Source organism: Fringilla coelebs (genome assembly GCF_963513975.1).
Source record: "Fringilla coelebs genome assembly, chromosome: 12".
Lineage (NCBI taxonomy): Eukaryota > Metazoa > Chordata > Aves > Passeriformes > Fringillidae > Fringilla > Fringilla coelebs.
The window spans coordinates 19350709-19364273 of NC_140038.1; the positions used below are offsets into that span (position 1 = coordinate 19350709).

The window sequence follows — 13565 nt, forward strand, 5'->3', positions numbered from 1 at the left end:
AACAACTTCTAGTGCTAACTGCTTACCTCATTAAAGCTTAACTTATTCTATTGATGCTGAAGGTAAACTCCACCAAACAACTGCATTAATGGCAAACTGTGAATGCTTCAGGAGGAATCCTCAGATAGAAAACTGTGTCCACACAGGTCACCTGATTGTTCTGTGCCTTGCTTTGAAATAATACAAGAAAAGTTGACAGCTATCAATACCCCAAGGTAAGGCACATTGATCTCCTGGTAATCACTGACCCAATTCCCAAGTTCTAACTTAACATTGGTAACAAGTTTAGCTGCTGAATTTGTTCTAAGACATGAAATAACAGCTGTGCCTAAAAACTTAATATCATTGAAAAAACCCAACCAAACCACCTTCTACACTCACCAATTGATTAAAACACAAATCCTTTAGCAAGGTGCTTTTTTTGCGGTTGGTTTTCTCAGTACAGCCAAAGAAGTCCAATCCACCTTCATGGTTCACCCTCATTTTGTGTGCAAAAAAAAAAAACAAACCAACCTTGACTCATCAATTTAACTCCATCTCAGGTCATAAATGGTAAAATATCAATACATTAAGATATCTAGTTGCCAGATACAAACTATGTTTACCCACTCTTGCAACTGAAACATTCTAAGAATTAGAACAATGGCTTTCTGAGAAAGGAAACATAACTTCTAATACTTCTAATAACCAGGTGGTCAAACAATCAGCCTCAAGCTTGTAAGAATTAAATACAATTAGACTGCAATTGTATTTGCTGTATTTAAAAAAATCAGGTTATGGACACCTACCTTTCTAGCTACATTCTACACACCATTCTGAGATGTCTAATCTCTTTATAAAAGCTTATACAGTTGTAGTAATCACTGACAAATAAGCCTAGGACTTATCCAAAATTATCACTCTACCTTTCCCACTCAGCTTATCATATCAGTGTCAGAGCTATTGCTGCAATTCAGATACTTCCAGCTGGCAAAATGTAGATCAAGAAATGCTGAACAATCTTTTATGCTGAATCTTATACTCAGCGTAAACAATGGAATTACTCAATTAAAATAAACTAGTCAGCAAGGTCTAGATTAGAAAAGGCGTGAGGATAGTGGAAAGGATTTCACTGAAATTTAAGCACCTACCTACTTTGAAAATTGTGAACTTGAGAAACTCTTGCTCAATCACCTTGCCCATGGCACTTCCTACATTTGAACTGAAAAGTTCCCAAGTTGTCTGGAGCTGCAGCTCTGAACACGCCCAGAGGGATTTTTGTCCTGACAGAAATGAGCAATTCAGCAGCTACAGCACAACTGGGCTCAAACAAAGGGAAGCCAGGCATGTCACTGCCCTGGACAACTCCAGGGTTAGCTCTTAACTACAGCAACTGCAGGCATGAATGGAAGGGTTTCCATTCCCTGACATTCCCACCCACCCCTCTGTACAACAGCTGTCTTGATCTCAGGAAGAAACCATGGTACAGCAAACACCCAGAATATTCAGATCTCCTTCATGCCAGTGAAGAGGATCACTCCTTCCTACCTAAAATACTGCTGTCATCCTGAAGGGGTAAGACTGAGGTCCCAACGTCCCTGTCTGTGCATTCAGACCATTCCAGGGGCACTGGAGAGCACTGGAACTGCCAGCTAAAGGATCCCATAACCTACATCCAGTTTTCTTCCCCCCCAGTTGCACTGATTCACCAGTTCAGGGCTAAAGACTAATCTAGAAGACGGCCACAGAGATTTGAAGGTCAGCAACCTCCTCCAGAGACTGCTCATCTCAGTTCAATATCTATTTTAATTTAACACTAAATTTCTATTCAAAGGGAAAAGAGCACTTACTTGTTCTCAGTCAGAACAGAGCACTTACCTTCAAGAGCAGATCCTAACAGAAAAGCTGCTTCCCACAGTTCTGAAGAGGTCTGAGGTTTTCCCAGTGCTCCTGTTGTCAGTACTTTCCCAGTGCCTAACCCTTGGCAGATCATTACAAGCTGCAGGTTAAATGAAGCAGCATCAGGTGCTTTCCTGCTAAGTGCAACTGCCTTGGATCCTGCTCTGAACTTGCTCCCCCAGGCAAACTCTCAGACACTCACTCTTCTGGTTATTCAAATTACATCTAATAAAAGATATAAGTATAATAATTTAACATCTTCAATATCCTTCTCACTGCACTGGAGTCACTTACTTTCTAATTCTTTCTTTTCTATTATTAAATATACATCCTATATTTATAGGAAATGCATGATGGATGCCAAAAATTCTGTTGGAATGTCACTTCTGCATCACCTAAGCTTAGTTAAAGATATAATGCTCAACTAAAATTTCCCATAGACAATATATGCCTTTAATTTAACATCTACTTTTTCTTTTAATTAAAGGAATATAGACATCTGAAGGTCCACTCTGAGCAATGCAGAACACACAGGATAAACAGTAAACTGTCCCCAGCTATATTATTTTATTTAGCCCAACTTCTAAGCAGTCAAGTGTTGCATTAACTTTGCCCTGAGTCCATAAACCACTACTAATCTGGCAATGAACTCAAAAATAGAACAACATTAAGTATAATTGAAAATACCTTCAATATCATATAATTTTGAAATGCTTTCACACGAGTTATTTATTACAAAAAGTTGAATATCCAACAACAAATCCTTATATACTGTACATTGACATACACACCATGAATGAGCTTAGGACCCTCAGGTCATGGATCATATCACTGGATGCAATTCCAGATTTTAGGGTGCCAAGCAAATCCATGTTCACCCTGCCGGAGGTTAAATGCACTGACTAGTGCAAGAGGCATGAGGCAAGAAGTCATTAATCTCATGGAAATATTCCCTGGGGAACTTGTTAAAAAAAACCCACAAGAACACTTTGGATTATTGTGGATTCATGGATTTACTCATATTCTCTACATGGCTCAGCAGTTTCAACAATGCAGATGGATTGTATGGGAAAAGATTTCTTCTCTGCAACCTAGAAATAGCCTCCTGCAGCTCTTCCAAACACTTTGTTGATTTGCAAAGCATTACTCTTAGGGGAGCAATGTTATCTGGAGATGCCATACAAGTCCAACAGGATGAGGTAGGAGATCCCTTCAGTTTTGGAGGCGACACCTCAGAGGTGCGTGGATTCCGGTCATCATCTCTACAGCTGCAACCAGTTTCCCTCCTCCTCACCTCACCCTCATTGTTTGAAGGCAATTGCTTTGTGTTTACCAAACACTCTTTTCCATCTGATTCCACCTCCGAGTCCTCTGAGCTGTCATAATTAACCAGGCTTTGAAGAGAACCGAGCAGGGACACGCTATCAGCGCAGGTCAGTGAGTCAGGCTGGTTCCACTCTGCAGCCTCATTATCACCCTGCTGTGCTGTAAACACCGGGCAATTGTGAGAAGGAGCCCAAGCCATCGGAGTCTGTGGTTCTGCTGCACAAACAGCATTGTGCAAACTCTCCCCAGTCACGCAGCTCTGCTTTTCTCGGTGGGGTGGCTTGACAGAACAAACTGGGCGGAAAGTGCTGTGCCTGGTATCAAAATGGTTACAGACATCTACAAACTGAGGCCACTCCTTCCCAAGAAGTTTTAAGTACCTGACCAAGTACTCCAGAAAGCAAGTTTCTGACGAAATCAAAAAATCTAAAAGTACTGTGGAATCAAATGCAATCTTCTCCAGAAAAAATAAAAAGATACAGTGTGGGTTATATCCACCTGCATGCACAAGGGACTGCCAGGATTCCTCCTCTTTTTGGCTTGGGTTATCAGCAGCACCACACCGTAACCTGAAAAGTAAGCCAGGAAATAATTTAGTGGTAGTTGACAAATTTTTTTTAAAGCAGCAATATCCAGATGAATTCTTGCTCTTTAATTTTGTAAAAACGCAAGAACAAAAAGAGAAGTCTTTGTATCAGAGTGAGAAAGAATGGAGACACCTGGGACCAGGAGATCAGACAGCTCAGGAAGCCAAAGCAGTTAAAGCAGGCCTTAAAGGGCACTCCTTAGGAAGCCTTCTGCAGCAAACAGTTACTTACAACACATCAACTGTACTTTAATATGAATATTAAACAATCTTATTTGAATATTTTTGTTAGCCTGAATTCAGGCTAACTTTCAGAATTTTACACACACTGGAAGAGGAGCCAACTTGTAGTTAAGTGTCTAAGAATTGTGAGTGTCTAAGGTATTACTTGCATTATCTTCCCACTTGAAGCTTGAGAGCCTTGTATAAATCAGCATAATATCTTGTATGGTAATTTTAACAACAATGAAGCATTGTACATCCAGGACAAATCCATGAAGAACACTTTTCAGTTGTTAGCAAGAACCCTTTTTATCAAGTAGGTGGAATTCCCATAGGGCCAATCCTTATAAACTCAGCCAGAAGTACCTGAATTATTGAAGTTTAATTCTAATATCCCATTCTTGTCAAACCATCAGTGTTGTAAGGAAGCAATCTTGCTTTTTATCTGTAACCACTATTTTAGACATGAAGTCAATTATCCTGAATTGCAGGATATGATAAATTATTTAGTAGGAAACTTTCACAACTCCCATCTCCATCCAAAAAATACTTAAATTATCAGCTCTTACACCACACATTATTACATCATCCTGAGGTTTGGGAGGGGTTTAAATCATTAAAAAATAATTTTTCTTCCAACAAAAGCAACCTATAGTACAATTCTTCAGAGTTCTGTCAGAAATAAAAAGGTACACTGACCTATGAAGTTTTAAATAGATGAGCAATAAAGCTTGAGCAGCTTCCCACATGTCATCATCTTGCTCCATGAAAACCAAGGAGAGCCATTCACAGGGATGCCCAGCTGGGTGAGACTGTGGGGAAGGCTTTACGTGACTCCTCCAGAACATCAACAGCTGGGACATGGAGCTCTCAAAGTCTCCTGGAAAAAAAATATTAACCATGAACTTTACTATACATTTTTATTGCCAAACAACACACACTTTATTTTTAAAATTAACAGTGCATAACAGTTCATGAATGCAGTTCTTTCCTTAGCTCAACTGATTTATCACAGCATCAAATTTTATAGATTAGTTCTTGCCATTTTAGTGCAGTAGCTTATTTATAAAAATCATTTTGCATTCATTAGACAGAGACTCTTTCCCTTAAGTCAAAAAAACGTATACCTCCAGTACTAATGAGATACTACAGAGCAGTTTTTGATGTAACACAGCACACACTCAATGTTTAGAAAACAGAAAATTTTCCTGCAACATTGAAATCAATTTTATTTACTACATCACTACATGATTTTCCTTAATATTTGACTTTAAGATTTGTTTTTCCTCCCAGCAAATAACAGGAACATCAAATTATCTTTGTTATTAATAGTTACTCTTCAGACTGAAACTCTTCCCTATAAACCTGGAAATGACTCTCAAAATTGAAATTAATTAAAGTTAAGCCAGTCTAATCCATGTTAATGACAAGAAGATCAAGCAGCTTCCCGGAAGAGAAATTAGCATATTAAAGCACTTAGGTGCTTCTTTTAAACACTTCCTGTAATTTCACCAAAATAAGGAAGTACCATTCTTTTCAGATTGAAATTCCTCTTGACAGTTGGGGTGTTTGAATCTAATTAAAAAACTCATTTTTATGTAATGAATCTGGAAAAGAAAGGAAAATGTGTTTCTTTGAGAAAGAATTTTCATAGAGATATCTAAAATGGATATAGCCTATATTTTTTCTTTTCACTTGTTCTTACACAATCTCAGTCTCCATACATTTTTCAGAAGGTGGATCACAAGGAAAACATTCTTTAGAAATATTTAAAAATCTTTAAGAATGCAACTGACATCATAACTATAACATCTTCCAAAAATCTGAAAAAAGTATCACAAGCTGTCTTATGGAAGTTGTAGCTCTTTCACACAGATGAATTAGAAATTTATTCTACCTAGTACAGAAATATAAAAAGTAAAATAATATTTATACCTAAAACTTCTATTAGAATGCCTCAACATATTTGAACTGCGGTAAAATTTCACCCTTGTTTAAAAAGAAAAATTACTTTTGGCCACAATCAGTAAATCTGTTTTTCCTGCCCCAGCCCTGGCACAGCAGCAGCTCTGCCCTTCTCCTGCCCAGCCCAGCCCCTCACTGCAAGGAACCAGCCCAAGGGAGCAGCTGTGGGAGGAATGCTCAGACCTGGTAATTGGGAGAGCCAGACATGTCATGCAGGGTGAAGAACAGAACCATTTACATAGGGAGGATGTGGAGCTGCTGGAGCCAGTCCAGAGGAGGCCATAGAGATGCTCTGGGGCCAGGCTGGGAGAGCTCACCTGGAGAATAGAAGGCTCCAGGGAAACCTTAGAGCCCCTTCCAGGGTCTAAAGGTGCTCCAAAAAAGCTGAGAGGGACTTTGGACAAGGGCCTGGAGGGAGAGGACAAGGGGGAATGGCTTCCCACTGCCAGAGGGCAGGCTTAGATTGCATACTAGGAAGAAATTCTTCTCTGAGAGGCTGGTGAGGACCTGGCACAGGGCCCAGAGAAGCTGTGGCTGCCCCATTCCTGAAATGTCCAGGCCAGGTTAGACAGGGCTTGGAGCAAGCTGGTTTAATGGAAAGTGTCCTTGCCATGGCAGGGGTTGGAACTGGATGATCTTTAAGGCCCCTTCTAACCCAAGCCATTCTGTGAGTCTGTGTCCCACGATTTCCCCATGCCTTACTTTGGAGCTTCCTTATTTTATTTACCTTTCTCTACCACAGCTGGTTCTGCCTCATTACACTACTTGGCTGACAGTAATGCCTTGTTCCTTCAATAAAATAAATGCATAATGGTGCCTAAAGTTCTACCTCCACCTTAGAAAAGAGAAGAGTGTTACCTGCAGCTCCTTTCAGCTCCCCACCCTGAACAGAGTAGATGCTTGTGCTATGGACTCTTTTCTTGTCCAGCTGAAGAAGAGCCTGGTGTTCTCAAGCTGGCTTAATGCTCTTAACAGGTAAAAATTTCAATCCCAAATGCAGCTGTTTCAAGCCCAACATATTGCAGGGCTAAGGATTTGATAAAATGTAAGGAGACAACTAATTAGGCAGGACACAGCAACAGCAGTTTCTTGGGTGGGTCTTCTCCTTCCTCCCTCCCACCACCACTAATTCAGCTGAAATCTATTTACAGTCTTAATGAGCTGTGACTACAAAATCTGAAAGCTCTAAAACTCTTGCTGCTTAATGAACAAATTTAAACGGACTGTTACCTTTGATTTCTGCTTCTGTTGCAGAGTTGTGAATCTTGAATTCCAGAGCTTTAAGCACAACCAGACTTAAGGCTCTGAGAACAGTTTGGTCAGAAGCACCTTGAGAATCGTGTCCAGGAGCAGTTTCACTGCTTCCAAAGTAGCTGGACTTTCCACTGAGTGGGATCTGATTAAGCCAAGTCAAATTCACAACCTGCAGAACAACATTACTCAGTGCAAGCATATCCTCACACAAAGATGGGGTTTGTAAGAACTGTGATCCACTTTCAGCATCTTCTCTAGACTTGTAAAGGACACATTTTTTAAGGAGTAAAATGAATTTCTTCTTGATTACATAAGGAATTGAGAAGCTAATAACGTTGAGGACATAAGAAACTTTCAAAAATAAAATTCTCTGGCACCTGAGAGGTAATTCCAGTTCAATTCTGGAAACCAAAAGTGCTTCAAGCAGATCTATAAAACTGATCAGATTGTTTGTAGCTTCAGAATAAGGTGAAGTGTAGTGGTGACTGTCAAAATGATGGAGCAGGATGGCACTATAAAATCCTTCAAGCACTGCATCAAGAGGAGCCAACAGCTTCTTCAGAGCACCTACGGCAACAAGAGGCACATTATTGACCTGTGGTGGAACAGATAAATCAGTAAATAAGAAATTAATCTGCGTTGTGACTACTTTCAGAATATAAATACGTTCAAACCACTACATTTGAACAGCACTTGGTCACCCCCTGTATAAGGAAGGGCAGGGGTGTCCTGGAGCCGAACTATTCCCGAGGAATTCCGGGTGAGCTGCTCCTCCTGGCGGCACCGTCGGTACCTGCTCGGGCTACGGGCGCGCCCTTCAGCGTCTCCTTGAGAATCGCCGCCAGAGTCCACAGGCAATCGGCCACCCCAGCGTTCCCGGGGAATCCCAGCAGCGCGGCCAGGCTAAAGCTCAGCCACGGGACATTCAAGGCGTCCTAAGAAAAAGAATTCAAAACCCAGTCACGTGTGCTCTCAGTTGTTATGCAAATTACATGAAATCATAATATAATGATTTCAAATTGTATATTAAAAAGGTTGAAATGTAGGCACAGAAAAAACACAGGTAGAAACAAGGTTCTGTCCTGGGCCATTAATTAGGTCTTTAATTACAAACATGAAGCAACATATGCATGCAATAGAAATTATCTGTATGTTCCAAAAAGGGAAAACCAAACCTCCTAATGTCATGTGACCTACCCAAAATCAGATAATCCTGTAGACAGACAAGATCTGAATTCATAATTCCCAGACAACTTGGCGAGAAATATTACAAACATAATTACGAAGTAAATCTGTGTTCAGGATGCTACTATGGAGACTGCAATACATATTCACTAAATATACAGCAAATTTAAAAAAACCTCAAGTAATTGGGTTATTCAAACGAGCATACACCAAAGCATTTTATTAACTTCCAAGAGGTTATTATTTAGTTTTATCTACTGCATCACCCAACAGATACCAAGGAACTGTAAAAATACTGATAGTCTAGATCATGGCTTTTTTAATATCTGTATTGCAACCTTAAAGAGATTATTGTCATCTGCACCCATTTTACTTTAAATGAGTTTCATAAAATTTCAGATTTTTATATGTAAAGACACTCCATGCTTCTGTCACACATCAGATCTCCTTGCCTTCCATACTCCTCCTAACACAGCTTACAAAGTTTCTCAGGAAATACAAACATTAGAAAAACTTGGCTCTAGAGTCAAACAGAACAACCTGCAGGCACAGGTTCACTAAGCCATTTTTTGAGCTGTGGAGTGATGCCACACTCACCTCGTCCTTCAGCTGGAAATACACAAGAGATGCCAAACATTGTGAGGCCATGTGAGATAACAGCCGATCATCAGAACCGAGCAGGTGAATCTGGAGACAGGTAAAAAAGGAAACATATCTAAGGCACATCCCTTTTTATTTTTCTTCCTTTCCTAAATAAATCTTTCACAAGTTACCAATTTTGAGTCAATTTTTGCCTCCTTCAGAAGAAGAACAATGATTTCACAGTACTTCTGTCTCATGTGGAGTTCAATTTCCTGGGACTCTGCTTTGGCCACCATCATTTTGATCAAGGTGAGCTGGAGCAGCATCACCTCTCGTGGGCAGAACGAGGAGCTCATGTTTGCAAAGCTGTTGGATAAATCATCTGTTGCAGGGACAACATCTGACACATCAGTGTCCTGATGGCTCCCAATGCCACCAGCAGTAGATGGCAGATGCTGCTGATGACAGGATTCATCTCCTTCTGGTGGCTGCTCAACACACAGATTAATTAAAGAGGAATAATGATGGCTTTCCCTTGCTAGGGGAATGCCTGCCAGGATGTCCTTATACATCTGCTGCAGGAGAGAGATCTTCATGATGAGATCATGCAATATTCCAGAAAATCCTGTGTGGCTTCACGGATTGCTCACTGCAAATCAGCTTCCAGGCTACTTTCATCCAGCAAGAGAAACAGAAGCACCACTGGGCATTTCTCCTCTAAGTTACCTATAAATAAAACATTCTGCTGTTACTTTGCAAGCAAGTAGAAAATACAAAGGAACAACACAAATTTAGAGTTAATGCTTCCATTATTAAACTTGTTTTGAAAATGCAAATTCAGCTGCACAAAACTGTCTCAGTAAGACATTAAAATGAAGAATTACCATGCTGAGAAGAGTTCACAGTTCCAGTATTATAATACCAACAGCAAAGTTCCTTTGCTGGAATTAACAAACCCAAAGATGACTATTATTAGGGGCTACTTCTAAAGATATGATTACTTGGATTAAATCCTTCTCTACATTGCTAAAACTACTAGAACCTAAACTCTTTTGTGACAAATGCCTCCAAAAACAGGCATAAAATTTCAGCTGCAAGTTTTCCTCTTGACTTCTGCCGCACACAGGCTCAAGGTGGGCTGACCTCAAGGGCACAGCGACTAAGATGCTAAAAATTAAAGAATAATTTAAAATCTGAGTGTAAAATGTATTAAGAACCAAAAAAAACCCATTTAAACATACACAGGAAAGGTAAAAAAAATAAGTCTTTATCCTCCTGTCAATGGAAGACATCCTTTAGTTTCAGCACTGGAATATTTGCTACAACTTAAAATGAAGAGCTACTAAGAATTCAAATCTCTGCATAAAGTGTGAGCACCTAAGCCCTCACAATTTTCTGTCCAGTATGTAAATGCCCAGACAGATACGCCATCATCTCAGAAAGAAAATAAAAATCCTTAAGAGCATCAGGTTTTCTTTTTCACCTACATGAAGAGTGATGTTCTTCTGTCATAGTTTCTTCTTAGAGCAGTTTTAACATGGTCTCTAGCCAGATCTCTTAATTAAAACCAACAAATTCATTACCTGTATCTATGGTGAAGTTAGGAGTGGAACTAAAGTCGATTATAGGAATTTTCATACTTTTTTTTCATACCTTGCATACTTTTTGGATCCCCATTTCTAAGTCTGGCATAATCAAACAAGTAGAATTCTAGGCAGAATCCTACAGCCATCCATCTGTAACTGGCTTTTATTTAAATACTGCATATCCTCTTTCTTACCAAAGGAAGAAAACATTTCAGTCTTCCAACCAGTAAGAAATTCTAAAGATCTTCCCAACTATGTATCAGTTTTACCTGCATTTGTCATCAGACCAAATATTTTAAATTACTACTTCATTTTAGCAGAATATGAGAAAATAATGAAATTGTAAAAGTCAATATATGAGGCATTTCTGTTCTAGTTTATAATCCTGACAAGTTTTAAAAACAACATCTAACATTGAAAATTACACCTTCATTTTTACAACCTGATTTTTTCATTGCAAGTGAAGCATGCATTGACAAAATGGCTTCCCAAAGGCACAAAGGATTAGAGGTAGCCCAAAATGTGCTACCCTGACTCATCATTCTCCCACCATCAGGAAGCATTTCCTTCAGAAAAGAAACTAAAATTTGAGAGCATGAAGTTGCCTGCAGGAGTAATCTACAATTCCCTCTGGTGTGGTATTTTTAAAGACACATTCAGCAAGGGCTGACCTGGAAATTCCAAAATGTTACAGCATGTTCCTCACCTGATAGAAGCAAGAACCCTTCCCCCATCCTTTCCCATACTCCACATTTTGCTGGATGTTCAGAATAAATCTGGTATTTCAGGCAATAAATCCCCTCTTCATTTGCAGAATCTTTTCAGAATTCTACTTGAGGTGGAAATTTATGACCTGAAACCTCATAAAATTTCTTCAGAAATCACTCTGAATATTTTATATAGCTATTGTTCTCATCCTTGAGCTTTATTTCTTCCTAAATGAATACTTAATAAAGTAAAATCATCTCAACACATTTACTCCTGTTTTTGAGATCAGCTTGAATTATCACCTTATGTGGTAGATGAAGCGATCTCATGCACAAATTCACACGATCCAGCAAGGTGGTTAAGGCAGAAGAGAGTCAGAACTTTTCTAGGACACCCACTGTGAGATTTCACCTCCAGCACACGATGCTGGCTGTGCCTTCCTGGATCCTCCCAGAACACATTTGTGTTCCACCATTAATTTGCAAACTTTATAAAACCATCTCTAAGATATGGCTCACTCACACATGACAACAGTTCACAAATGTAAGCCATTGAAGGAAATGAAAAGTGAGGGGGCTTATTTTGAAGGCATTTACTTCAAAGAGAGAGAAAATATCAGACAAGGACTAAATTTGTTTCAGACACAGCATGAGAGTGAAAAGCTCAAAGCTGAAGAGTAAAGAAAAGCAGTGACAAACTCCAACCCTTATTTGTATTATTTATCTGAGTTACTCATGACAGCATCTAAAAACCAATTAAGGCAACACCTCACAGAGCCAGACTCCTGCATAAACAGGAACAGTTCTAAAAACCTTATATATAGACTGATCACATAAAAGACAGAAAGGAAAACTACACAGAAAGTAAGAAACAAACAAAAAAAAGGGGTTTTGTATGTTACTTTCATCATTAATAATGCTTTAAAACCAAAACCAAAGTCAAGTGGAGCCGCAAACAGAATGAGGGAAGAAACTTATGCCTCTTCACTTATATCTCTGAGTTATTGTGTGTCATTTTAAGCCATTTGAGTAAAAAAAAAAAAAAAAAAAAAAAGGAAAATGCACTATCAAAAATGTTAGTTCAGTCAAACTAAGAAATCGTTCCCCACAGTGAGGGTGAGGCCCCGGCACAGGTGCCCAGAAGATCCCTGGCAGCGCCCAAGGCCAGGCTGGAGAGGGCTTGGAGCAGCCTGGGACCATGGAAGGTGTCTGACCATGGTGGGGTGGAATGAGATGAGCTTTAAGGCCCTTTTTTCTAGAAAAACTATCCAAAACTCCATCCTGTTTTCATTAAAAAATTAAATCTGATAAAGCTAAATGAAAGCTCAGTCCATGTCTTTGGGGTATGAATCCAAAAGCTCTGGGTCTACTTATGATGAAATGATCATAGCATTTAAGGAATAAAATACACTTTGGACTCCTTGCACTGCACTGATTTCGTAGGCTCATCTCTCAATTTAGAATGAGCTTCTGCTCTGTGCCGAAATACTGTAAACGCCGCTAAATTAGTGTCATTATCTTCCAGAGTTTGCAAACAACCTGAGCCATGCAGTCCCTGTTCGCTGTGAGGCACGCCGGACGCTTTGGCTGCAATTCTGCCGAGCGCCTTCAGTCACCGCCGGCCGGAGCGGACCCGGTCCCGCCTCACCGGCCCCCGGCAGCGCTGGGCGCTCATCGGCACCGCGCCCTCAGGGTGACGGAGCGAGCACGGAGCGGCCGCTCCTCCTGAGCCCCCACAGACCCGGCCTGCCGAGCTGAGGGCGGCCGAGGGCTGCTGGCCCTCCACCAGCGCGGCTTCCCGGCCCAGCATCCACACAGGGCGGAAACCCCCGGTCCCCCTACCCACCCGCCGACCCTTCCTTCACCCGCCCGTTTCTCCCTCAGCGCCCGGAGCCCGGGCTGCCCCTCAGCCCCGCCCGCCACCACATCGCTCCCCAAGGCCCCGCCCCGGAGAATCAAACCACGCCCATACCGCAACAACTCCGCCCCTCCTCTTGCGGACCCGCCTCTTTCGCTCCATACCACGCCTCTCGCCCCCCCGGCCCGCAAGCCCGCGGCCCCGCTTAGTCACCCCGAGCTGCGGAGCGTCCAGCCCGTCCCCGCGCCGCTGCCCGGCGGCCGCTGCCAGGCAGCTCTCGCCACTCACCCGCCCCCGGCGGACCGCGAGGCCCAAACTCCGCTCCGTCACAGCGCCGGAACAGCCGCCGCCCCCTGTCGCAAAGCCACCCCCCCACTCTTCCGCGGCTTTACGGCAGCGGGGCGGGGCCGCGGGGC

General features: G+C 41.4%; 1 protein-coding gene across 1 annotated transcript; it reads right to left on the bottom strand.

Moving 5' to 3' along the window:
- Positions 1-2598: 2598 nt before the first annotated feature.
- On the bottom strand, positions 2599-13508 carry LINS1 (lines homolog 1). Its single transcript, XM_084213988.1, has 7 exons — positions 13438-13508; positions 9190-9724; positions 9014-9103; positions 8025-8166; positions 7208-7798; positions 4712-4892; positions 2599-3773 (listed from the first exon to the last, which is right to left on the bottom strand). Exons 2-7 carry the CDS (start codon positions 9592-9594, stop codon positions 2873-2875), a joined length of 2310 nt encoding a protein of 769 aa, XP_084070114.1. The 5' UTR covers positions 9595-9724; positions 13438-13508; the 3' UTR covers positions 2599-2872.
- Between the last annotated feature and the right edge of the window lie 57 nt (positions 13509-13565).